General features: G+C 45.6%; 1 protein-coding gene across 1 annotated transcript; it reads left to right on the forward strand.

Moving 5' to 3' along the window:
• The first annotated feature begins 11,177 nt into the window (after positions 1-11,177).
• On the forward strand, positions 11,178-26,937 carry SPACA6 (sperm acrosome associated 6). Its single transcript, XM_088671187.1, has 9 exons — positions 11,178-11,628; positions 12,468-12,545; positions 15,006-15,074; positions 16,939-16,962; positions 17,075-17,152; positions 18,260-18,363; positions 21,426-21,582; positions 24,485-24,731; positions 26,736-26,937. The coding sequence occupies exons 1-9, from the start codon at positions 11,256-11,258 to the stop codon at positions 26,770-26,772; spliced, it is 1,167 nt and encodes a 388-aa protein (XP_088527313.1). The 5' UTR covers positions 11,178-11,255; the 3' UTR covers positions 26,773-26,937.
• Positions 26,938-27,592: the final 655 nt, after the last annotated feature.

Below are 27,592 nucleotides of genomic sequence, written 5' to 3' on the forward strand. Positions count from 1 at the left end.
GCTCCTACAGTTCCCAGGATCCCTTGGGGGAAGAGACAGCAACATTTACACTACTAAACATCAGTAAAGTAAGAGATGCTCCCCTTGTGAATTGGCAGTGGCAGTGGTGCATGTGGTACTTCCTCCCTTGAGTCGATGAGTTTTCAGTACTTTAACCGACGTTGGGAGAGCCTTTCTCATTGCTGGGTTTGCATGAGCCACAGATATCACTCAGCTGCTCCTGTGCAGACCAATAAAGGCCTCCACAGAGGCACAGCCGTGAAGCTTGAAAGGTGCTGTTGACCCACAGCCCAAAGTTATCTCTGGCTGCTTGGAAGTGCCATCCATCCCCCACCAACCCAGCATGAACTGTGGCTGATTTCTAGTTACTGCATCAAAACCTATTCTAAGCAAGCTGGTAATTTCTGGATTTTCCTGATTGGACCATTTTGCATAAATCAAGGGAGCCGTAACTCTGCCTGACCTGCAGTAGAATTTTTTAAAGCACCACTGAGAAGCATCTAAAGATAACTGGATGTGCTCAAAGATGTTCCTTTATTACATGTGGTATAATACCAAGAAGGACAAAGTACTCGTGGTTGGGTACATGGACTAATCCTTTGACACATATGTGGGCAACCCAAAGGCAGTCATCAGAGGCCCCAAGTGTGACCCACTCAGGTGTTCAAGTTGCCCCCAGCTGCCAAACCTGTGCATGCAAAAGGCCTCCCTGCCCTTCTCAGTACCGCTCCATCCCTGTTTTACTCAGATCTCTGCCGTTGTTTAAAACCACCATTTTGCTCTCAGTGTTGCCCTACTACCACTTTCCACAAACTTCTACCATTATTTAAAACAGCTACATTTTCTTCTTTCCAGTGTAGCTCCCTATCACTGTACTCCCAACTTTTCCCTGTTCCGTTCCATAGCTGCCTCTTGTGGGATAGACCAAGCATGTGTAGCCCTCAAATATTCCATAGTACTTACTCAAACCTCTGCTCCTGTTCCTGTTCGAAAGTGCCACTTCCTCTCATTTTTCTCCATCCCAGCTTTAGTCAAACTTAACCCTGTTGTTTTAAAGCACCACTTTCCCCTGCTCAGTGTCCTCCCAACCTTGCCATGGCTAGCTACTGCTCTTGTGCAACCTGCCTTCAATATTGCTCCGCGATCCTGCCCCCGACTTCATGCAAATCCAAGATTGTGATGAGGTACAACATCCTTACATTTTTATTATAGAGGGAGATATGACTCTTTACTTCAAGCTAAACTGCAGGAGGCTGGTTTCTTTTTACACCTTCCCCACCCAAGGGAACAGGTTTGACAGGTGTCTCTGTGCCTTTAAGGCTCCTCAGAGGGAGACACCATCAAATGACTGATCCCCTCTATCTCAGCAACATCGGGGTTCTGCCATCCCACCTCAAGAAGAAACTGAACAGGACGACAGTAGGGTCACTTTAGCAAAACCTGATGTTGTGTGTTTTTCTGTGACATTAAAGAACATGCTACCCAGCGCTCTGTTTTTCATATAGCCTGCCACATCCCAAGGACTCTGTGTAAGTAACAGGGGTAAGTTTGAAAAGAAATGGGAATATGCAACCAACAGTGCTAGTGAGCTCTTGTCATGCTCCATTTTAATGTTACATGGCAAAGGTGAATGATTTGCCAGTGGTATGGAGTCCTTCACTCAAGTATGAGGTCTGTTAATCGCATAGACAAGACGTGGTCTGCTTTCAGAGAGTGCAGCACAGCCTACAGCTAGCTGGCTGCACGTTCTGCTGTTGCAATTCAGGTAACATATCAAAGCCATGAACGGTCATTTTTCCTAAACAGGAGGATGGATGGTAAAGCTCATACCTGCTGCCTGTCTTCTGCAGGTTGCCCTTCTCGGTTATCCTGGAGAAGTGGTATAGGTGAGGCAGCACAGGTAGGGCAACCCTATTTCCAGTGGGTGGTTCTAGGTGATTGCCTAGGGCAGCACTTTTGCTACAGCAGCAGCAGGCTGGAAGACCCTTTCCCACTGGTAAAAAAGTAAAGGGACTCCTGACCGTTAGGTCCAGTCGTGGACGACTCTGGGGTTGCAGTGCTCATCTCGCTTTACTGGCTGAGGGAGCCGATGTACAGCTTCCGGGTCATGTGGCCAGCATGACTAAGCCGCTTCTGGCGAAATCAGAGCAGCACACGGAAATGCCATTTATCTTCCCGCCGGAGCGGTACCTATTTATCTACTTGCACTTTGATGTGCTTTCTGACTGCTAGGTTGGCAGAAGCAGACACACACACACACACACACCCCATTGCGGGGATTCGAACCGCTGACCTTCTGATCAACAAGCCCTAGGCTCTGGTTTAGACCACAGCGCCACCTGTGTCCCTTTCCCACTGGTACCTCTCTACATATGCTTTTACAGTCTGAGACCAGCAGAGGGCAACATCCGAATGGAGTAGCATCCAAGGAAATATCATCCAAGCAATATCTCAAAGAGCTGTAATGTTAAGTGAGGAATCCTTGGGACCCAAAGTCTGGTCTGATGCTGTTGTTTTTAAGCAGCGTTCAAGCAGTCCTTTGCTATATTTCTATCCCAGCTTTTAATGCAAATCTTCCCGAGATGAACAGCTCGAAAGCAAAGCAGTAATGAAAGTGGGCTTTCAGGACGAGGAGCAGCATATAGAAAGAGGAGATCAACATGTCCCAGGGGATATAATGGACACTATTCATAAGGTGCTACGCGGGCAGCCACAAATTGTACAGCGCACTCTATTGAAATGAGCTGGGGTTTTCCTGCTACACAATGTGGGAGCTCATTGATGGGGTGAGTGCCATTTGCCCACACGAGAGAAGTGCCAATTTCAGGTGTGGGGCATTGAAGACATGTTTCTGCAACTATTAAGGGGGGGCACATTATGCTTGTGGGAAGTATTGGCCCATCAGGGCTACCATTCATTCTCCAGCTTTCTTCAGCCTGGAGCCCTCCAGAATGTTTGGACTTTCTGGGTGGGGTTGATGGGGGCTGTATACCAAAACAGCTGGGGGGGCACCAGGTTGTGAATGCTTTTTCCCTGACACTGAGTGAAGGCGAATGGAAGATAACCACACTTGAAAAGGTGCTTGATTTCTGCTGATAAGAATCAAGTTCAATTTCAGAATTGAATAATTATACACTCCCTAAAAATGGCCTCTTTAAATCTTGGTTTATTGCCTCTAGTGCCCCCAAAAATAAAACAACTTTTCAGAAACATTTCTATGCAAGTTGCCTCTGGGCATGTTTGAAGCACCTTTGTAAAAATGGTGCTTCCTTGCCTGTCTTGAGTAAGGTGTGGAATCTGGTTTTTATGCTAAAGCCTACCTGCCCAAGCATGGGAGTGCCCTCCCCCCCAACTCTCTTATCTGAAAGAGCATTTTGTATACAGTCACTGCATGCTGGGGTTTTTTTGGGGGGGGGCACTAATCCTTTGTGATTACTAGTTGCACAGGTGCACACAGCGACAGCAAACACATGCACTGACAACTACCAACCTTTCTCTTCTGCCTTTGCAGCCTCTTAATTCAGACAGCTGACCAAAACTGATATAATTCTGGCTTGGACCCCCCCCCCAATTTTCCACGGGTTGCAAAACCAGCCCCTAGAATTACTTTTATCCATCCCTAGGCTCAACTCGATGCTCTCCAGCTGTTGGATTACAACTCCCTGCAGAACCAATGACCAGAAATGATGGGAGTTGTAGTCCAGCAACATCTGGAAGGCACCACATTGGGAAAGACTACATTAGGGTAGCACTGAGCTGGCACTATAAGGGGGGAAACCTTTCCTCCTATAGCAGCAGCGAGGAACCTGTCATTCCCAAGGGCAACATATCCCTTCTGAGCAACCTTTCAGAGTCTGAGGACAGATTTTAGCTAGGCAAAAACACTCTGTGTGAGGAGGAGTGGGCGTAGGGAGAGGGGGGCTGGCATTGGGCCTCTAGTGGAGGAGCCCCGACCCTCCTGAGGGGTCCAAGCAGCCCTTGCTGAAGCAGACCCGAAAGACCCAGTTGCAGAAACATACCACCACCAAGTTTAAGAAATGGGCCATTAAAGCATCTTGCAAAAAGCAAATTGCCACTGGATTTTTATGGCTGGGTTTTTAACACACATAGAAAGGAAGTTAAAAATGTCTCTGATGAGGGTGCGTTGAAGGAGCTGGCATTTAGACCAAGTGCAAAACCAGCTGCAGAAATGGAGGCAGGGCGGAAGGTCATGCAGATTGGGAACTGAGTCTTGAGGGTCCAAGGCTGAGCTTGCCTTGCAGATCAGTGTTCTCATTCGTTCTCTTATTGATTTAGCTGTCATGGGCAAGAGCACCTTCTGCCATCTCCGCTTCTCCCTCCCTCTCTCTCCTCCCTGTTTAAAGGACATATTCTCAGCTTCAAGCTGAGCTGTCTGGTTTCCATGGAGACAGAGGTCTGAGGCCTACAGGTCCCTCCTCTCTCCCATTACGGCTTTCCACTCTTCCACATTCTCCCTCTCTGCCTCCCCCCTTTTCCACCTGTCACGATGCCAAGAAAAGCAATAACTGTATAGACGGAAGGTGCCAACAATGCAGCACCTTCCGTCTTGCCAGGGAGAGTCGTCGTTATTCTTTGTTTCAGCAAATCGTGCTGGTGCTTTTACCAGCGTGCTTAAGACAGGGGGTCCTGTCCTTCTGTTGGCCACAATGAACAGGTACCTGTGGGGAACAGGTGTGTGGACAATAAAACCATTGTCCAGCCCATCCCATCCAATTCTGGGTCCCCATGGTGTCTTAACGGCAATTTTTAAAAAATATGTGCAAAATCACCTAAAAGTGTGAAAAGTTAGGGATGGTTTCCAACTAACACGTCCTGTCAGAACAAGGATTTATGCTTGTACAGCAGGACCTATCCCCTGTGCCCCCCTAAATCTCTTCTATGGGTCTCCCCAACCCTCTGGATGAGATTGGGGAGGATAGGGAAAGGGGGAATGTTCCATTGCATAAGAGTAAATCCTTGACCTTTTTCTCCAAAAGACGGATTCCACAGACCCAAAGCACCCAAACAGGGCTAGTCTGTAGGGCAGCACCTGTTTCCCCCAAACAAATGCCAGGCCCTCGAGGTTTCCCTAAGCCAGTGGTTCCCAACAGGTGGTCCGGGGACCCCCAGGGGTCCGCGAGCTATGCCAGAGGGGTCCTCAAGATCCTATTAGAATAAAAAATATATTAAATATATTTCGTATGATAACAGATTTTTTGTTTTGGCCGCTTCCTGCATGAGCAGAGTCTAGCGCAAAACTAGAATTGGATAGAGGCAGTAGTTCTGCTGTATGCCGCAAGGACTACAAGAAACTTGGAGATAAGGCAATGAAAAAAGATCCTTCCATTTGCAACCACATATCAGTGTGAGCAAGCATTTTCTTCCATGTGTTTCATGAAAAACAAATATAGGAATCGGCTCAACATGTGGTCGGATTTCAGAGTGAAAGTTTCAAGTTTGGAACCTAATATTTCAGAAATAATGGACTCAAAGGACACATTTAACTCATCTCATTAAGAACTGAAAATTAAAACTAACTGTATACTGATGGAGTACTCTGTTGTAACTGTAAAAAACGTATAAATATAAAATATAAAAAGGCTCTTAATTTGGCTCTCACTTTTTAATTTTAGGATTAGGAATTAATGGGGGTCCTTGTCACAATAGCGGCTCGATGAGGGGTCCTCGAGAAAATTTTCTTGGGAACCCCTGCCCTAAGCTTAAGACATCCGTCACCTTCGCTGGCTCAGTTGTTTCTCTTCGGCCCTCTTTCAAGCATATCAGATGTGCACGGTAGCTAGGAGCCACCAGCCACTGATAGTCATGAAAGAAATGTCTCTGGCTATAGGAAAGCCAAGAGAAAGCAAGATTTTGCTTATCCGAAAAGAACGAATGCAACAGGTTATAGAAATGTGAAGCCAAACCGCAAGGCTACATATACATTATGTTTTTATATAGAAAGAAGTAGTCCTCTCCGTTTGATGTTTTTGTTTGTTTGTTTACAACAGGGCTGCTAGGGCTAATGTATGAAATGGGTGGTATCCAAATTCTCAGGCTTTTGTCTTGCTTGGCAGAGAGTGTGTGAGGGGAGACTGTTAAGCCCAAGGAATCTTGAGAAGGAATTTGAGAGAGATAACATGAAGAGATTACCTGTGGAGAAGGAAGTTTCAGATGCAGGGGAGGAGAACAAAGATGCACATTGTTTTAAGAGCATGAGATATGTAGGGAAGGTTTTTAAAAATGTTTTATTGTGTTTTTATATATGTTGGAAGCTTCCCAGAGTGGCTGGGGGCAACCCAGTAAGATGTGTGGGGTATAAATACCGTGTTTCCCCTTTTTTAAGACACCGTCTTATAACTTTTTTCCCTCAAAAAAACACACAGTGGCTTATTTTCAGGGGGTGTCTTTTTTTTAAAAAAAAAGTGCTGGTACAACTGGGACCCACTGGCTCAGGATGCTCGGTGCTCTCTTCTGCACATTGCTGGGCGCGTTGTTGGCGCTGCCAGTTCCGAGCGCCTGCAGGGTGGGGTGGGGGTGGCAGTGCTTTAAACCCCCAACCCTGTAGAAAGCAATGGAAGTTATGGACTGTAACAATCCTTAAGAGGCGCAGGTCTTAAAAAACCCCTGGTATCACCCTTGAAGCACAGCCTTCCAAAGTCAGGGGGGAATAGGTCTGTTTAGACAAAGGAAAGGATCGGGGGTGATTCTGTGCCCTGGGACCCACAGAACTACTTTAAAAATCCCAACCTGGGGGGGGGTCAAATAGTGAAGCCCCATAGCCCTGTAGCAACAGAAGGCACATTCTGAAGCACCCGAGCTGTTCGGTTCCATAAAAAATCCAGGAATTGTAAAATTAACAACAATAATGGGGGGGCACTCTATCCAAAGAGTTAAGAAGGAATGGGAAAGTGTTGAGTTATATATGGAAAAATATGGAAAGGAAAGTTAGTTAAAGATAAAAAATAAATAATTATCGCAAGGGGAAAAATAACATCATAAAGGGTAATAATATTAAATATAAAATAGACAACACAACAGAAAAAGCAAGTATATGACTAAATGAGATCGCACAGGAGTGAGGGAAGTGGGGAGAGAGGGAGGGGGGTAAGGAATGGAAGGAGGCAATGGTTGGAGGAGGGTATAGGGGGATGAATTAAAGGAAAATTAAGACTGAGAAGCGCATGGTTTTTGTTTTTTAAAGATGCAAAGGCTTGCAATCAGCCAAAGTATAGAGCCCAACTTCTAGGAGACTGCGATCTACTTGCGGATTTATAAACTGGAGGTGATCTACCCCCGTTATATTGGTGTTCAGGTCAGAGTTGTTTTTAGAGAGAGGAAATATCCCATTTTTGAGGTTAAAGTAAAAGTTCCTGACCTTTTTTTTATAATGAGGAAATGCTGCTAAAACTCCGTTCTTCATTCCACGAAGGGGAGAGGGGGCGGGGCCGGGTGCTCAAAGACAAAAGAAATGGAAAAGGAGATAGCGATCAAATCCAGCCTCGCATTCATGCAGCCGTCGGGAGAGGCAGGGGCTGCAGCCGAGTGCTGCTTCACAAACAAACGGGGGAAAGTGCTTAGAACCCAGAGAATCCAGCTGAAAAACACGAAGCAGCAACAGCAATTGCACACACACCATCCCAAGCCAGCACAGTAACCAAGTCCCAAAAGCAAGAAAGGACTCAGCAAACACTGCTGCGGCCGGCGTTGCTGCTGCTGACTCGGGGAGCTCAGTGATCTCTTCCGCACAGCGCCTATCACTATGGCTTATTTTCGGGGTACGGTTTATATTTCTCAAATGCTTAGAAATGCTGCTATGGCTTATTTTATGACTACGCCTTAAAAAGGGGGAAACACGGTAGTAAAATTATCATTATGGAAGGGGACGTCCCTATTTTCATCGGAGAAATGTTGGAGGGTATGGGTGGAACATAACCATGGTGGTTATCAGGTCTCATAGGAATCTAGGAAGCCATCACGTACCATACCAACTCAGACCAGTGGTCTAGCTGGCTTGATATTGTCTGCACTGACTGGCAGAAGCTCTCTGGGGTTTCTGTTGGGCTGTCTCCAGCCCTGCCTGAAGAGAGCAGAGGTTAAACCTGGGACCTTCTGCATGCCAAGCAGATGTTCTGCCCTTGAGCTATGGCCTCTCCTGTTGTCTTTCTTCTAAAACGTCCCACATTTTACCTTTCTTCACCCCCTTAATAATTCTGGATGCCCTCTGCTGAACCGGCTTCAGCTCTGTGATGCCATTTTAGTAGTGAGGGATCTTTGTTATTGACAACCTGATCCTTAACCCCCCGCCCCCGCCTCTCTCTGCTTAATGTGTGGATGTGCTGAAGCAAAAATGACACATGGGCCTAGCCAGAATTTTTTATTTTTTTAGTAAATCAAAGAAGCTGTTGAGCATTTCTTCGGAAATCACAGGTACAAATACCCCGTATACAGGACACTGTGGTGGGGAAGGCTTCTGCTGGAGGGTGGGGCAGAACCTCAGATAAATGAGTACCGTACTTTCAATACTTTTCAATAATATTTGTGGATCTAGGGAAGGCAGCTGCACCCCCCTGGCTATGCCCATGAAAGTTAAACTGTTCCAGAAGCTCTTCAAATGCCATCTTGGCAGTCAAAATAACCCCACAATTAGTTGGTATTTGTTTGTAACCATGAGCTCATATATGTTTATATTCACTTGTTTTGAAAAAAGGCTAATTGGCTTTGCTTTGATCCTATCCTTATCTGTGGGCTTGGAGTGCTGAGCTTTGAGCCCAGAAAGTGAAACTATCTGTAACACTTGGGTATTTGCCATCTAAGGCCTCATCTGGTCAGGTGGAGTGATGGGAAGTCCTGGCCAAAGTGTTGTTTGCTGCTTTGTGTTTATAAAATTATAGAGTTGGAAGGGGAGACGAGGGTCATCTAGTCTGACCACCTGCAATGCAAGAATCTTTCACTCAACGTGGGGCTCGAACACACGAGCCTGGGATTCATGCCCTACTTCTTTCGGCCCTACTTTGGGCCCAATCTTATTCAACATCTTTATCAATGACTTGGATGATGGGCTTGAGGGCATCCTGAGCAAGTTTGCAGATGACACCAAATTGGGAGGGGTGGCTAATACCCCAGAGGACAGGATCACACTTCAAAATGACCTTAACAGATTAGACAACTGGGCCAAAGCAAACGATGAATTTTAACAAGGAGAAATGTAAAGTACTACACTTGGGCAAAAAAAATATATGAAAGGCATGAATACAGGATGGGTGACACCTGGCTTGAGAGCAGTACATGTGAAAAGGATCTAGGAGTCTTGGTAGACCACAAACTTGACATGAGTCAACAGTGTGATGCAGCAGCTAAAAAAGCCAATGCAATTCTAGGCTGCATCAATAGGAGTATAGCATCTAGATCTAGGGAAGTAATAGTACCATTGTATTCTGCTCTGGTCAGACCTCACCTGGAGTACTGTGTCCAGCTCTGGGCACCACAGTTCAGGAAGGATACTGACAAGCTGGAACGTGTCCAGAAGAGGGCAACCAAAATGGTCAAAGGCCTGGAAACAATGCCTTATGAGGAACGGCTTAGGGAGCTGGGTATGGTTAGCCTGGAGAAGAGAAGGTTAAGGGGTGATATGATAGCCATGTTCAAATATATAAAAGGATGTCATATAGAGAAGGGAGAAAGGTTGTTTTCTGCTGCTCCAGAGAAGCGGACACGGAGCAATGGATTCAAACTACAAGAAAGAAGATTCCACCTGATCATTAGGAAGAACTTCCTGACAGTAAGAGCTGTTCGGCAGTGGAATTTGCTACCAAGGAGTGTGGTGGAGTCTCCTTCTTTGGAGGTCTTTAAGCAGAGGCTTGACAGGCATATGTCAAGAATGCTTTGATGGTGTTTCCTGCTTGGCAGGGGGTTGGACTGGATGGCCCTTGTGGTCTCTTCCAACTCTACGATTCTATGATTCTATGTATATCTGCACCCAGCCACTTCCATGAACCTCCCTTTGGACCTGTGGTTCAGAACAGTTGATGGGAAGTTGAACAACCAACCTGAGTTTGCACTTCTCCAAAGTTTGTCATTCAGCTTTAAAGTTTAAACACATCAAAATATGCACTTTGAGAGAGAAAAATATTAATAATAATAGTAATAATTTATTATTTATACCCCACCCATCTGGCTGGGTTTTCCCAGCCACTCTGGGCAGCTCGCAAAAGAATATTAAAAACACGATAAATTTACAAATACATACTCAATCACACATTTAAATACAGAGTTGCATTTAAATTCAGGCTGTTTTTTTAAACAACAAGAAGCATACAGCGAAGCCATTGGTTCGGGTCCACCTCCACAGCAGGAGAAAACAAGCTTGCTCTATCTTCCATGTGACAGCCCTTTAAATATTTCATCTTTGAAAATCTTCTTTTCCAGGCTAAACATACCCAACTCCCACAACCTCATAACCCTTGATTCCTTCCAAACCCTTGATCATCTTGGTCGCCCTCTGCACACGTCCAAGCTTGTCGATATCCATCTTAAATTGTGGCATCCAGAACTGGACATGGTTGGATGGCCACCTGCCTTGTATGGTTTAGTTGAGATTCCTGCATTGCAGGGGTTTGGACCAGAAGACCCTCGAGACCCCTTCCAACTCTACAATGCTAGGATTCTGTGAAGAGGAAGTCTAGTCAGACGGTGAAAAGAAGCAAAAAGCCAGTGCAGCAATTTAAAAGAGGAATGTATTCTATGGCCTGAATGCAGAGAAATGCTATTTTCAAACACAAGTCATTGTGGGCAAAACTGTAAGATGGACTAATGGTCTGATTCAGCATAAGGAACCTTCTGAGGCGCCTGCATTTGTTTTGTTTTTACTTCAGAGTCGTTTATTTATTTTATATTATCTCCTCTCATTTATGAATCACTTCCCATGAAACACCCTGAAGCAATTTAACAGCGATATCGTCAACAAGAAAAAACATGTAGAAAACAATTTCAGATCCAATACATGAATGGACAGGGATTTTTAAAAAGATCTTTAGCAGGTGATGGATGCTTTAGCTGAGATCCCTGCATGGCAGGGGGTTGGTCTAGATGACCCTCGGGGTCCCTTCCAACTCTACAATTCTATGATTCTATGATTCCAAAGGGTAGATGCCACCACACTAAAAGCCTACTGCCTACATTATACATGCTGGTGAGATGACATTGGCAGGAAGCCTTCTGCAGAGCACAGTGGTTGGTTGGGTACATATGAATGGGCGATGCAATATTTTAGGTGCGAAGACCTTTCGTGGTTGCCTCTTGGAGCTACCCTTCTGCATGCGAGCCATGAAATCACAACCAACTCTGTGGACCTCCCTTATGACATCACTGGAGAGTTCTTTTCTTGGGCATGGTTCTTCTCCAGCGGCTTCCTATCCCCACTCAGAAGGCTGGGCATAATGCCTACGGTACATTTCCTGCTCCTCTGGCTAGCTCTTCCTGCACAGGCAACAGCTTGCCTCCTCTGCTTCTCCACCCAACGAAAACGTCTCCGTGTGTGCCAACACTTCTTTGGCCACCGGGTTTCCCAGCATGGGAACTGCCAACCGATTATGGAAAGGGCCTTTGCACGTTTTGCCAAAACCCAGGTAGGTGAGTGGTTTCCAATTGAGCACTGAACCAAAACGGAGGCGGTCGCACATACCACCTGCCCCGATGTGTAATGTTCAGTGTGCATGCTTATGGGTGCTTATAGGATTCCCTGATCTCAGTTGTTTCACTTGAAGTTCCAGGGGTTCAGCTATTTTCGCTGAAGGTCTGCAACCAGAAGTATGTTAAGCTGATCTTAACAGACAGGGCCATAGCTTGTCAGTTATCCCAGTACTGCCAGTCAGTGTCAGCGATACTGAGCTAAATGGAACGATGGTCTGGCTCGATATAAGGTAGCTGCCTAAGTTCCTTGGATAGCTATCTGAAAGCATAGGCTTGGCCAACTTGGCCAAGCAACTGGGCTATTGTAGATGATGCCAGGCAAAGGAATCTAGGGAGGAAATGCCACAACTGAGATGCTACCACAGAGAAGGCCCTTTCTCTGGTGCCTACCAGCTTCACCTCCAAAGGTGGGCTGACCTGGAGAAAAGCTTTCAGGTGAAGATCTGAATAGATTGGCAGGTTCATAAGGGAACAGGTAGCCCTGTTAGTATTTTTCTGCTTAGTTCTCGCTTGTGTTCGGCTCCCTGACCTAGCAGATGCCATTCACCACCACCCCACTACGCTCTTGAGCTCTGCCCCTTTCCAGAATCATAGAATTTGTAGAGTAGGAAGGGTCCACAAGGGTCATCTAGTCCAACCCCTTGCAATGCAGACATATGTTGCCCAACGTAGGTCTCGAACCCATGACCCTGAGATTAAGAGTCTCATCCTCTACCAATGGAGCTACAGTGGGAAAGGGACCAGGCCCGTCAACAGCTTCCTATCGTCTTCTTTCCAAGATGCGTCCGAAATTGAGAAGCTGAAGGACATATTTGGCAGAATGATCTTTTTCCTGGAGGAGAAAAGCATGGCGAAGGGTGCGTATAGGCTCCTCCATCTTCTGCACAGAACTCTGCATATTTAATTGGATTTATCATCCACACTATCCCAAGGTCAGGGACGCGGGTGGCGCTGTGGGTTAAATCACAGAGCCTAGGGCTTGCCGATCAGAAGGTCACCAGTTCGAGTCCCTGTGACAGGGTGAGCTCCCGTTGCTCGGTCCCAGCTCCTGCCAACCTAGCAGTTCGAAAGCACGTCAAAGTGCAAGTAGATAAATAGGTACCGCCCTGGTGGTAAGGTAAACGGCGTTACCGTGTGCTGCTCTGGTTCGCCAGAAACGTCTTTGTCATGCTGGCCACATGACCTGGAAGCTGTACGCCAGCTCCCTTGGCCAATAACACGAGATGAGCGCCGCAACCCCAGAGTCGGTCACGACTGGACCTAATGGTCAGGGGTCCCTTTACCTTTACCTTTACCCCAAGGTCTCACGGTTGCTAGCGGGAATGTTCTATTTTTTTAAAGAAATATAGGGACAGAACAGGAGCTCACCCTGTCTCAGGGATTCGAACCGCCGACCTTCTGATTGGCAAGCCCAAGAAGCTCAGTGGTTTAGACCACAGTGCCACCCGCGTCCAGGGGTCCTTTACCTTTTTTTTTCCTTTAGAAGAGTAGCCATGCAACGGCACCCACAGCACATAGAACATAGAATTCAACCGTGCCCTACATCCGCACCATAGCTCCCCCCAAACAATAATCCTGGGAACTGTAGTTCATCCTCTCACAGCACTACCATTCTCAGCATCCATAGCAAACTATTGTTACCAGGATTGGGGTAGAGGCTATCGGGAGGCAGAAGCCTCCTTGAATTAGAGCCTATTTTCTCTTTGTGTGACCAGTGAATTAGTTTTAGTGCAGGACTGGATAACCTGTGGGCCTTTGTTGGACCACAGGTCCCATCACTCCTGACCCGTTGGCCACACTGTCTAGGCCTGATGGGATTTATAGTCCCACAGCATCCCCATCTCTGCACAGAATCCAGCATTTTCCCATCTGATGGCTCTTGGACTACCACTCCCATCAGCCCCAGCCCAACCGAGCAATACCAAAAAGCAGAACAAAGCAGACCCCATAACAGCCACAGGAAGGTTTGTTGTGGTGCACTAGTAACAAAACAACCCCATCTTAGTCTATCAAAAGCCAGCTGGGGGTGGGGAGGGGAGATAAGCCCTTCCTTAGCGCCCAAAATATGTCAACAGTGGCAATGCTGCAACCCTAACAAAAGAAAAGAAAATCCATTTTTTAAAAAACCCCACCTGCCCCATGTATGGATAACAAAAAATTATTCTGAATATTTAAGATAGGAAAGGTGATTAGACATTGAAATCATAAAATTATATAATTGTAAAGCTGGGAGGGACCCTAAAGGTTGTGGAGTCCAACCCCCTGCAATGCAGGAATCTCAGCTAAAGCATCCTTGACAGATGGCCATCCAACCTCTGCTTAAAAGCCTTCAAGGAAGGAGAGTCCACAACCTCCTGAGGGAGTCCGTTCCACCACTGAACAGCTCCTACCATCAGAAAGATTTTCCTGATGTTTAGTCGGAATCTCCTTTCTTGTAACTTGAAGCCATTGCTTGGAGACCTACCGTCCCTTCCAGAGCAGGAGGAAATAAGCTTGTTCCCTCTTCCATGGGACAGCCCTTGAGATGTTAGATGGTGGCTATCATATCTCCTCTCAGTCTCCTCTTTTCCAGGCTGGACATTCAGGGAAGGAAATATGTGATGGGGCTTAGGATAGATGCTTCCATGTACAGTAAGATTGGCCAGTTTATTGGCTCTAAGGGACTGAGAGAGTAGAATGGATCCTGCATTGGCCAAAGAGTGCTGCCCAACCTTCTCCAGTCCGGAGTTCTCCATAGGTTTTGGATTACGGCTCCCATTACACGTGCCGCCTGGGGCTGATGGGAGTTGTAGTTGTTCTGAACCGCAGGCCCAAAGTGCAAACTCAGGTTATCTGCTAAACGTCAGATAAACTGTTCTGAATCGCAGACCCAAAGTTGGGTTTGTGGGGGTGGTTGGGTACAGGGATGTCAGAAACATCAGAGCAATCAGTTCTAGTGCTTTATTAAAGAAGGTGCAGACTTACAGCAAATCAGCCTGCCAGGCATCCTGGCCTTTACAGACTGCGAAATGGACACTGCAGCAAGGCACCATAGGTCACTTGGGCCGGATGTTCCCATAAGGGCATAGGTGGCAAACAACCCGAATCTTACAGATAGTTCCCTTTCTGGGCTCAGAGCCTAGCATCCCAAGCCCACAGATAAGGATAGCATCAAAGCAAGCCAATTAGCCTATATCAAAGCAAGTGAATAGAGACATGTACAGTATGAGCTCACGATTACAACAACTACCCATTAATTGTGGGGTTATTTTGAGTGCCAAGATGGCCTTTTGCATCCAAAGGAATAACTTGACACCCTTCTCCATCTGCCCTCATAGTGCCTTATCCCCTGGCAGTTAAAGAAGCTGAGAAGCAGGTTGAAAAAGAGATGGCACAGCTGAAAGCAGGTAATGTAGAGATATAATGACGCAGGGCAAAGGTGCTGTCTTAAAGCTGTCTGTTCCCTCTTTTGAGTCCGCAAACATTGTTCCCTCCACCACACAGTCTCCTTTTCTATCTCCAACTTGAACACAGGTTTTGTCTGGCTGAGTGCATTATCATGTGGGTGGGAAAATGCAAGTGGATCTCCTCTTGTAAGTCCCACAATATTTTGCTGGTGTCTCAGCCTTTATTGTGGCTATTGGATGCAATAGCTAAATAAGCCTCGTAAACAAGCCCATAGAAGTTACTAGCCTGTGGAAATATTTACGAGAGGCTGGCCAGACAGCTCCACCAGCCTGTTGCGTTTCCATGCTAGGCATGGAGAAAGGTGCTGGAGTTGCTTTGCTATTACTTGGACAATCTTAAAAAGGGGATTCGATAAATTCATGGAGATTAAAGGCTATCAATGGCTCCCTCCACTGTTGGAGACAGTATATCAATACCAGTTGCTGGAAATCACAAGTGCAGATAGCGCTGTTGCACTCAGATCCTGCTTGCGAGCTTCCCATAGGCATCTGGTTGGGCAGAACAGGATGCTGGACTAGATGGGCCATTGGCCTGACCCAACAGTTTCCTTCTGGCAACCCATTTGGTTTTATACTGGACAAGAGGAAAAACAGAACGCTCCATTGCTTCTCCTCCTACGTCACCTTCTCACTCACTTGCATGGAATTCCTTCTTGCTTACCACTACCAGGCTAGTGCTTAATTACAAGGCTGAATAGAACCAGATGTTTCTGAGACCAATGGAATAACAATTGCTCTGGGGCAAACAACAGGAGAGGTTTTCATGTCCAGCTCATGGGCTTCACAGACGTATCTGGTTGATTCATAGCTGCCAAGTCTCCCATTTTCCCCGGGAAACCCCTGTTTTTAAAGCCGTTTCCCGCTGTCATTCTGAATGGTGAAATATCCCATAATTCCCCCTGATTTCTTCCGGTACCGCTCTGCCCATGTCTGGGCACCGGAAATCGGGCAGCGCTGGCACCAGAAGTTGCTTCTACGCATGTCTGGACATGCGTAGAAGCGACTTCTGGTGCTGGCGCTGCTGATCCCGTATTTTTCTAACCGGGACTTGGCAGCTATGGGTTGATTGCTGGGGTAGAAGTGGGGATGTGATTTGGGCTGATCCTGCCCTGCAGCAGAGTTGAAGCAAGCCAGAAGCAGTTTAGCCAGATAGATAAAAGCAGAAAGTGGTGCCTGAGTGATATACAAGACTTTTAAATGGGTTGACCCTTGAGGGGAGGGCATTCGGACTCGTCTTCATGTGGTAAATGTTTGAATAGAATCAAAGGCTAGATGGACCTTTGTTCTGACCCAGCAGGGTTGATAGGTTCTTCTATAAGAAGGCTGGCTTACCCACGGCCCTCCAGAAGTTGTTGGTCTCCAACTCCAAACAGCCCCAGTCAGCATGGAGGATGGGAATTTGTAGCCCAGCTATGTTTGGATGGCTACAGATTCTCCACCCCTACATTCATCCAATACAAAAGCTCAAGGCGGCTTGCAAAATTGCAATTAAAAAGAAAGAAAAGAGATGGGTAATAGAGAGCTGGTGTGGTGTGTTGAACTAGGACCTGGGAGATCAAATCTCCTACTCAGTCATGAAGTCCACGGGGCAACCATAGACCAGTCACTGTCTCAGGTTCAACTTACCTTACAGGTTGTTGTGAGAATAAAATGGGGGTGGGGAGAGAAGCATGTACGACACCTCATTTGAACTCCTTGGATGACAGGTGGGATTGTTATTAAATAATAATATTATTATTTTAAATGTAATATAAATGTAATAAACAAGCAAACAAATAATGTTATTTCCTCTCTTCCTGTACAGCTCCTGCCTGCATCCCACCATGTGGTGAGTGCCAAAACCTACTGCTTTCCTAGCCTATCCTCATTGCTCCTCCATTCCAGATTCCCTCCCTGGCTTCTGCTTCTATTCCCATTGCACTCTTTCATCTTCCTCCCAGGGTTCCAGAAAGAGGCTCGCCAATACCGATGCTCATCTTGCACCATGGTGGACTGCTCGCTGCCCATCGATTGCCCAAGTACATCCCTCTTGGTTCTTCCTTGATTTGGGGGGTATTTGCTGGCCCAGGTGGTGGGAAGATTCTGTGCCAACCGTACCAAGAAGGATCTTGCACTGAGAGCCATGGAAACCACAGAGATGTGGGAGGGGAGAATCATAGAATCGTAGAATTGTAGAGTTGGAAGGATAAGGAAAGGCCATAGCTTTGTGGTAAGACACATGCATTGCATACCAAAAAATTTTGGTTTCAATCCCTGGCATTTACAGATACGGGTTGGGGGGGGACTCCTGTCTGAAACCCCTAAAGTACTACTGACTAAAGCTTTGATGCAGTATCAGGGGTGGGGGGCTTCCTATGTTCCACATTTCCCTGGTGAATGATGCGCATCAAATTGCACTCACAGCTTAATAGGAGATTTAGGTCCTATGCATTTCAGGGGTGTTGGACTAGACCGCAGGGGTGCCCAACTCCCAAGAGACTGCGATCTACTCACAGAGTGATCTACTCCCCTTTTGGGGTTCAGGTCAAAGTTGCTTTTGTTAGGAAGGAGGAAGGCCCATTTTTGGGGGGTTCGGGTCAAAGTTGTTGAGTTTTTTCAGGGAGGAGGTAAAATGTTGAGCTTTTTTTTAGGGGAGCCACAGTTGTTCAGCATCTTTGAGGGGAGCCAATGATCTACCAGTGATCTACCGCAGACGTCCAGTGATCTACCGGTAGATCACGATCTACCTGTTGGACATGCCTGGACTAGAGGACCCTTGGGGATCCCTTCCAACTCGGTGGTTCTATGATGACTCCATACCTGTGTGAAGTACATTTGAAGTATGTTCTTTCACTCAGAAGAATTCTGGACACTGTAGTTTGTGACTGCTGGGAACTGTAACTCCATGAGGAGCAAACTATCTATTATTGCTATATTAAACTGGTATACCGACCTTTGTCTGTAGATCTCAGGGCATGTTTTGAATGTGCTTTAAAGGGATAGCGCGTACAAGGCCACATGGTCTCTAAGCACCATCTAGGATGAGAAATGACTTCCCCAATCTGGCTTACTCTGCTAAAAATATATATATTAATTTGATTCTTTCTCCTCCCTGTTCCCCAATTCCTCACCTCCCAACCTCCCAGTTCAGGATGTGCATAAATCTGAAGGGGATGTAACACTTCTCAGCTGCGGAGTTAAGTTTGAGATTTCTGAAGAAGCAACCTTCCGATGGAAATTTGTCAAGGACGTAAGTGACTCCTGGGTGGTTGAAACGGAGGCTGCCTTCCTCGCTAAACCCCCGGCTTGTGAGGTAGCTCTATAGCAGAAGATTAAATGCTCCTCACGGTGTCCCTTGTTCAAAGGTGCTTTGAGCAAGGTTTTTGCTGCAAAACAACCACAAATCTTTGGCTCAGGTTTGGAGGGGACCCCAAATTTGGGGGTTCGCAGTCAACGAAGCCATTCTTAGGGCTTTCCTTGATTCCAAGTGTGTATCCACCAATTTGTGGTGTACTCCTGCAAATCTTCATTCAACGGCAATAACACAAAATCCAATGCAAGTCTAACGGTTTGGTGGGGCCCTCACTGCAAGGAGGACTATGTTCCTGAGGAGGGGTGAGAATGCTTTTGTGTATGTGTAAGTAGCCCAATAATATATATACTCACACAGCAGAATACCGGTAGCACTCAGTCTGCAAAGAGGATCATCCCCTGACAGCTGAAACTGACTGGTCTCAATATAGTCTTGAAAGTGACGCTGAAACTGACCAGTCTCCAGACAAGAAGTCTGGTATCATTTCATAGAACCAGTACCAGATTTACGTTCAGTATAAGCTAAACAAGCTATAGCTTAGGGCCCCACTCTCTTGGAGGCCCCCCAAAAAATTAAAGAAAAAATCCTGGATGTACATTTCCAAAATATAAGACAGAAAGCAAATAAAATAAAACCTACATACAGCAACAGTGTTTTGTGTTGTGTAGGCTCCTATTTGTTATGTGCAAATGGCTTTAGATACCTATTAGGTCCATAAATTACCATATGCCATATATTCAACACAAAAAACAGTGACAATTTGTTGTTGACAAAGGACAGCTGAAGCTGGACATATAAAGGGCCCCATTACCGTCAGTAGCTTAGGGCATGAGTAGGCAAACTTAGGTCCGGGGGCCAGATCCGGCCCAATCGCCTTCTAAATCCGGCCTGCAGACGGTCCAGGAATCAGCATGTTTTTACATGAGTAGAATGTGTCCTTTTATTTACAATGCATCTCTGGTTATTTGTGTTGCATAGGAATTCGTTCACCCACCCACCCCCCAAAAAAATAGTCCGGCCCCTCACAAGGTCTGAGGGACAGTGGACCAGCCCCCTGCTGAAAAAGTTTGCTGACCCCTGCCTTAGGGCCTCATCAAACCTAAACACGGCCCTGCATAGAACCACCATTTATTTCTAGAGGCACTGCATCTGTGATCCCTAGATGCAAGCAGCAACAATAAGCCATTGCTGTCAAGGTCGAGGGGCCCCTGTTTACTTGCAAAGACACCTGGCTTCCTGCTTGTTGGGAACAGGAACATTGGTGTTCTTTTGCTCTGACCTTGCAAGCCTGCGCAGATAGTCCTCGGATGTTCTGTAATCTGCGCAAGCGATCGCAAGCTCTCAAAATACAGTTTAGAGGCTACGGCAATGATGAGAAACCTTTTTTTCCCAGCTGGAGGGCCACATTCACTTCTGAGCAGGCTTCTGGAGGCCTGGTGGTGTCACTGGTCAGCGGGGACAGGGGAAAGTGGACAGAACGAGAAAGGCAAATTTTGTGTTTGTGCAGGAGGCTCGTTCCTACATATACCCTTCCCTTTCTTTAATCCAAGAAAGCAAAAGGCATTATCAGAGTTGAAGGACACATTCCAGCTGAGCAAAAAATGCTCAGGGAGGATGCAATGCAGGGAATAGCTGATGTGGCCTGGGGAGAGGGAGGGTGGAGAGGCCAGTTTTGGAAGCCAAACAGAGAATCTCAGAGGGTAGTATTTGACCCGCACAGCCCTAACCCTGGGCTTTGAGGTTCCCTGCTCCTGATCTAAGGGAAGGGGCAATGTTTGTGTGCCTGAAGGTGGAACTGCACACTTGAAAAGACACACACCCCAGGTTTTTCTCCTTGAGAAAATAATCTATACAGGTCCCCCTATATTCTATCACCCAGGGAGAAAGGCAGATTCGCTTAAGATGGAGTGGGGGGAGTGTTTGATTTTGAACAGAGAAATGGCTGCAAAGGAAAAGGTTCAGCCAGGGCCGGCCCTACGGCAAGGATGGGTGGCGCAGGGCGCCCACCAGACAGCCGTGCTGGGAAACGGGGTGGGGGGGTGGGCTGCCGGAGGGATCTTCGCACCAGGGCGCCAGATATGCTTAAGATGGCCCTGGGTTCAGCAGCCCCCACAGTAGACAATCTGCAGCCACCTACAACTAGTTTGCCTGGCAAAATAAATTCCTCAGGAGAGCTGAGTGTGGGTGCAGAATCGTGCAGCTACGCACTATGGGTTGCATTCGACTAACTTTTACTCAAAGTTGGACCCATTTGAATGAACGGGTCTCATTTGGTCGTGGCCATTACTTACAACGGGTCCTCTTGGAATAAAAGTTAGCTGAATGCAGTTCCTCCTGTGTGCAGTTCCTCCTTCATAAGAAGGTTCTCTACACCTGGGTGTAAAAAAGTGTTCAGAGGATCCGCCAGAATTCGCCTCCATCCAGGTAAGAATCTGAGGAAACACCTGATGGAGAAGAGTCGCAGCATGGCTGCTTTACGTCATTAAAAACAGTCATAATCATGACTGCATGAGAGGCACACCATATTCAGAGTCATTTTTCTCCTATCCTTTTATTGTTGTTACCATTGATTTATCATGAATCCTCTAAACTGCCGTCTGAAAGCAATTTACACTTAAGATAAATAAAAAGCAGTTACAAATATATTTAAAATGAGACCGAAATCCTAACAAGGGGAGACCCATTTAACCATCTGGGACAGGCTGTCAGAACAAAAATGCCCTTGATTGTTTCCAGAAAGTACTGATAGTGGATACCTGTCACATCTCAGCAGGGATGTTATTCCACAGCACAGGGGCAGCCACAGTGAAGGCCATGCTCTGAGTTACTGCTTAGGGCTGTATCTGAAGAAGTGTGCATGCACACGAAAGCTCATACCGAATGACAAACTTGGTTGGTCTCTAAGGTGCTACATGAAGGAATTTCTTTATTTTACTTAGGACTTGTAACACTACATTTCCCTTCTTCCCCCTCTTCTCTTTCCACTTCTCTACCTGCAGATCAGAACCAACAAAATTTTCCTCTTCCATGACCTGAACTTTGGATTCAATCCTTCCCTCCTTATCCGCCCCACCCTGGGATCCCACCATGGCACTTTCGCCTGCCAGATCGCCGATGAGGAAGGGATACTGGTCAGGAAGTTCTTTTACCTCAACGGTGAGGAGTTGGGGCTTGTGGCACAAATAGGCTCCTCAGAAAACTCCAGCTGTTTTTGGCTGGCAAGGCCTAGACTAGCTTGGGTCACATCAAAACCACACCATACATTTTAAGCCCGCTTATACCACTTTAACCAGCCATGGATTCCACCAAGGAATTTTGGGAACTGTAGCTTGCTCCTTGCCAAGCTACAATTCCCAGTACCACACCTCCCAAGTTCCCCCCAAATACGAGACATCCCATTTTCTCGTGTGAGATCTCGGCAGTCGTTTTGGGTGCCGTGCTCTCCACTCTTTGGGGGTGGGAGCAAGGTACAGGTCACATGACTCACCCAGAATTGCATCCCAGTTTAGGGCTTTTTTTTAATGGCCTTTTGGACTACTCTTCAGTTTCTACATCTACAGTTTCTTCTTGGGAAGCAATGGCTGTGAAAGTAGCACAAGAGTAGTTCAAGGTGCACCTTTTTGCCCTGGCTGTTGACACTTGGGAGCTATATATATTTGGGGGACCCACCTTATTTCTGCGACTACAAGTTGCTTAAAATTCTTTTAAATATTGTGCTTTAACTTGCCCTGGGACCTCAAGATGAAGGGCGAATTAACAAACAAACAAGCAATGCATGGCGTGGCTGTGACCTTTGCTTATACAGTGAGACCTCGGGTTAAGAACTTAATTCATTCTGGAGGTCCGTTCTTAACCTGAAACTGTTCTTAACCTGAGGTACTACTTTAGCTAATGGAGACTCCTGCTGCCGCCGCTGCACAAATTCTGTTCTCATCCTGAGGTAAAGTTCTTAACCCGAGGTACTACTTCCATGTTAGCGGAGTCTGTGACCCGAAGTGTTTGTAATGTGAGGTACCACTGTACCTGGATTGAGCCAGGAGACAAATGTGGAGGAGCCTGGTCACATGATGTTGCAGCAATAATACATACAAAGGTAAAGCTTTCCCCATCACTGTATACTTGGGATTTTTGATTATTTCCTGCACATTTGTAACCCGCCCTTCCTCCAAAGGTTTCAGGATGTGTGTATCATGGTTAGTCCTGCCCTGTCTTTTATCTGAAATGGATAAGGCTGAAAGGCAATGGGTCGTCCAAGGTCATCTGGCAAGAGTTTCATGCCTGAATGGGGTTTTTTTTTAGCCTGACTCTCCCCTTTCCTTTTTGTGTAGGTGGGTGATTTCAACCAGAATTGCTCATCAAAAAAACCTTTTACAGATATTTAGCTCTCCCCATTCTTGATCTAATGCCCTAAGCACTGCACCATGATGCTGCTAGGGGCAGAAAGCCAGACATACATACATATACAGTATATACATAATAAAATAAAATTGGTTGCATTTTTGCCTGTTGCTCAACTATCAAATAGACAGGAGTTTCTTCCCCTAAAAACCTGGCAACCACGGACTAAACAGCAACATGTTGAATTTGCCATGTTAAATTGGTACAAAAAGCCCTTAAGAGAACTGGCCTTTTGACAATTGCCACGTAAAGTTCATTCCACGCTTGCAAGAAACTGATCCTTCAGTATAATTTATATTAGGCAGGTGTTATTGCAGTCCTCTTTTCAGTTCCTGCTAAAAAACTTTTGTGTTTAAGCAAGTCTACCCAGATGGTGACAGCAGTCATGAAATTAAAAGACGCCTGCTTCTTGGGAGAAAAACAATGACAAACCTAGACAACATCTTAAAAAGCAGAGACATCACCTTGCCGACAAAGGTCCGTATAGTTAAAGCTATGGTTTTCCCAGTAGTGGTGTATGAAAGTGAGAGCTGGACCATAAAGAAGGCTGATAGCCGAAGAATGGATGCTTTTGAATTATGGTGCTGGAGGAGACTCTTGAGAGTCCCATGGACTGCAAGAAGATCAAACCTATCCATTCTGAAGGAAATCAGCCCTGAGTGCTCACTGAAAGGACAGATCCTGAAGCTGAGGCTCCAATACTTTGGCCACCTCATGAGAAGAGAAGACTCCCTGGAAAAGACCCTGATGTTGGGAAAGATGGAGGGCACTAGGAGAAGAGGGGACGACAGAGGACGAGATGGTTGGACAGTGTTCTTGAAGCTACAAACATGAGTCTGACCAAACTGCGGGAGGCAGTGGAAGACAGGAGTGCCTGGCGTGCTCTGGTCTATGGCGTCACGAAGAGTCGGACACGACTAAATGACCAAACAACAACAACCCAGACATATAAATCTGGCACGTGTGTGTTTTATACTGTTTGTTTGTTTGTTTGTTTGTTGTTTGTTTTTAACTCCTGCTTTTCTTTTCATAGAATCATAGAATTCTAGGAAAGGGACCCTAAGGGTCATCTAGTCCAACCCCCTGCAATACAGGAGTCTCAGTACACGAATCGCAATACAGGAATTTTCAATGACAGAACCATTGAGCCATTTAAGGCCAACGTTTTCCCTAACACATTATTTTATTGGTAACTGAATGTGTATTTCCTGGTTTGCGTAAAGAGGTTTTAACGACTAAGCGGTAAACCCAGCACATTGTTAACCCGTGGAACTCCCTGCCACAGGAGTCAGGGATGGCCACCGACTCGGATGGCTTTAAAAGAGGGTTGGACAAAATTGTGGAGGGAGAAGCCCATCAATGGTTACCAGCCGCCATGTCAACGTTCTGCCTTCATGGACTGAGGCAATAATGCTTCTGAAATGCTACCGGTAGCTGCTGTGAATCACAAGTAGGGTGAGAACTGTTGCGCTTAGGTTCTACTTTGGGGGCTTCCTATAGGCACCTGGTTGTCCATTGTAAGGGCAGGATGCTGGCCCAGATGGGCCACTCACCTGATCAGCAAAGTCCCCCCTATGTTCTCAAATTAAATAAGATATAGCAAGGTTGGTCTTTCAGTGATGGTTTGGCTAAGTGGCTTGGGCTTTTCCCTCTCCTGCAGTGACGGAGAAGAGACTTCATCTAGAGAAAGAGTTGCAGGAGATGTTCAAAGCCGTCTTGAACCCCCCGCCAATGGTAGGGGGTGCAGGTGAAACATGGGGAGAGGAGGTGCAGAGCAACCTAACCGACTCAGAGATGCCGTCCTTGGAAGAGATTCTCTCTGGGCCAGACTTCCTCCACAAGAAGGTTGTTGTCTTCCTCATCGTGGGGATAGCCATGATCTCAGCGCTCGCCACTATGATAACAATGTGAGTTTCGTTACAGTTCTTCCTGCACCGAGGGCTGGGATTCCAAAATAAAGCGACTTGCTTTATTTTACCCCATTCTGTTCACCTCATTTTGCAAATAAAAACGAAAAGCACCGCGGCACCGGTTTCCTTGCCTGGAACAACCTCAGCTCAGGGCTAGATTTGTTTTGCACATAGAGTTGTCCAAGCTTCAGTCTTTTGGGGAGCCAGTTCTATAAAAGTAGAAAATACTGAAAACAAGATGGACAATGAATGTAAGAAGATTGCTGGCAGGGCCAGCTCAGTGGCCAATCTCACAGTGGCTTGTCAATTGATTAAAGCTAGTATCTGTCTAATAATCTGCCTTTTAAACCAACTAACTGATTAAATCTAAGGCTGTCACTAAATAAATCCAGGGTTGCAAAACTACACCCAGTTACCAGGGAGTTAGCCCCACAGAGTAAACCTGCATAGGAATGCCATAGATCAATGAACTGATTAAATCTGCTCAAATATGCATATGTGAAACACCCATTTTAAAGGGGGAGAAAAGATCATTCATGATATTTTCCAGATAAGATTGGCATACCCAAAGAAGATGTATTTACCTCCCTCCTCACACACAAGTGGGAAAATGGTGCTCACCATCTCAAGTGTGTTGTAAATAAGTTATATTAAACAGTGATTTTTTATCCCTGGGGGTAGGCACGTACCCCTAAAACGTTTTGCTTAAGTTTGGCCTCATTGAGGGGCAGTATTTCAATATGAGTAGAAAAATGAGAGTACCCCTAAACATTTTTAGGGGGGGGGAAGCACTGGTATTAAAAATTATGATGGAAAAATAAACAAATAAATTCTTAAGACCACATATTTAGTGCCAGGGGTGTGTGTGTGTGTGTGTGTGTGTGTGTGTGTGTGATATGTTGTTGTTGTTTAGTCGTTTAGTTGGGTCTGACTCTTCGTGACCCCATGGACCAGAGCACACCAGGCACTTCTGTCTTCCACTGCCTTCTGCAGTTTGTTTATATATATATATATATATATATATATATATATATATATATATATATATATATATATATATATATATGAGAGATAGTTCCAGCTGGCTAATAAACAAAACAGCTGCTTTTATTGCATATTACTGCAATAAACAACTCAATAGTAGCCAATTTGTTCAGCATCAGCTACACTTCCTTTGTCATTCAATAAAAAGAATTTTGCTCCCCTGATTTTCAGGTCAGTGGAATCAAAGATCTGAAGCAAATAAATAAATAAATGTTTTTCAGACGGATCCATCCATTCATAGTTTTAACCTATTTGAAACCTTACATGCTTAAAACTAAGAATGGGCTTAGGGATGAACACAGGTAGAGACTCAACCATTCCACCAACCCTGGTCACATTATATTTGAAACCTTGCATTTTAGAGCAATTTTTTTCACCCAACAGATTTTTATTTTAAAAAAGCCTTTTGTACAGCTTTCCACCAGAACCAGCACTCTTATTGCTGATCCTCCCCCATCAAAGTCAACAATGCCATCATTTTATTCCTAAATTTTGGCATTTGAAAGCCTCAGGTTACTTTTCTCATCTCTCAAAAAGAGCTGGGTTTTAAAAAATAGTTTGATCTATTAAAACCTGGAAGTTTAACTACCCCAATTCCCATTGTTAGAGGGAAAAGTTGTCCTTTCAAAATATTTTCCCCATCTTCAATAGCTCCCCCCCCAAAAAAAATTGTGCTCTGTTATGATGTGGCTCTGCTGGTTAAATTTGGCTGGCTAAAGAGCAACACATTTTTTTGTTCTGAGATGTAAAGGTCCCTTTGAGATCAAGAGCACTTACTCCCACATGAACTGTGGATAAGAATGCAGCCTTGATTAATCTTATCTCTTAAGCAGCTGTTAAGAGATGGTAGTTTTAAGTAAGCTGTTAAGAGATGGTAGTTTTAAGCTGTTAAGAGATGGTAGTTTTAAGTATTTGGAGCAGCCATTGAACTAAGCATCAACTCTGTTTGCTCCTTAGGACAATTTATCGCTGGGCTACAGACATCAAACTGTGAATTGGGAGGAACTTCACAGAACATTCCCCCCTTCCCTTCTACCCACCCCTTCTTTTTCCTGTGCCTTGGTAAGGACTGTACAACGATGACATCACCCTTACGACACAATTAAAAGAATAATAATTATAATAAAAATCCAGGTCACACACTGGAGCTTCTAAGGGCAAGTTATGTGTTTTGCAATTTGTACTCAAGATGATCTCTCTTCCATTTAATGACGGGATGGGTGGACTGGTGACTAGCTAAACTCCAAAGCATGCATCTGTCTGTTTTCATTGTTGCTGTTGTTTGTTTGTTTGTTTTTTTTTTTTGAGCCTGTCTGAGCCTGTTACAAAAAAAGGAAATAAGCACATTGGGTCCTCTCTGGGCTGTTTTAGGGGGAAAGAGGAGAGCGCAAAATATGGTCTGAAGCTCAACATAAAAAAAACTAAGATCATGGCCACTAGTCCCATCACAAATAGAAGGGGAAGAAATGGAGGCAGTGAGAGATTTTACTTTATTGGGCTCCATGATCACTGCAGATGGTGACAGCAGTAACAAAATAAAAAGACGCCTGCTTCTTGGGAGAAAAGCAATTAAGAAAACATCTTAAAAAGCAGAGACATCACCTTGCCAACAAAGGTCCGTATAGTTAAAGCTATGGTTTTCTCAGTTAGTGAGCTATGGAAGTGAGAGCTGGACCATAAAGAAGCCTGATCGCTGAAGAATTGATGCTTTGGAATTATGGTGCTGGAGGAGACTCTTGAGAGTCCCATGGACTGCAAGAAGATCAAACGTATCCATTCTGAAGGAAATCAGCCCTGAGTGCTCACTGGAAGGA

This window comes from Zootoca vivipara, chromosome 6, assembly GCF_965207765.1.
Source record: "Zootoca vivipara chromosome 6, rZooViv2.hap1.1, whole genome shotgun sequence".
Lineage (NCBI taxonomy): Eukaryota > Metazoa > Chordata > Lepidosauria > Squamata > Lacertidae > Zootoca > Zootoca vivipara.

Coding starts and splice junctions, on each gene's coding strand:
- SPACA6 (XM_088671187.1), top strand. CDS start 11,256: ATGCAATATTTTAGGTGCGAAGACCTTTCGTGGTTGCCTCTTGGAGCT. Junction 12,546..15,005: donor GGAGAAAAGCATGGCGAAGG/GTGCGTATAGGC, acceptor CTGCCCTCATAG/TGCCTTATCCCCTGGCAGTT. Junction 15,075..16,938: donor GATGGCACAGCTGAAAGCAG/GTAATGTAGAGA, acceptor CTTCCTGTACAG/CTCCTGCCTGCATCCCACCA.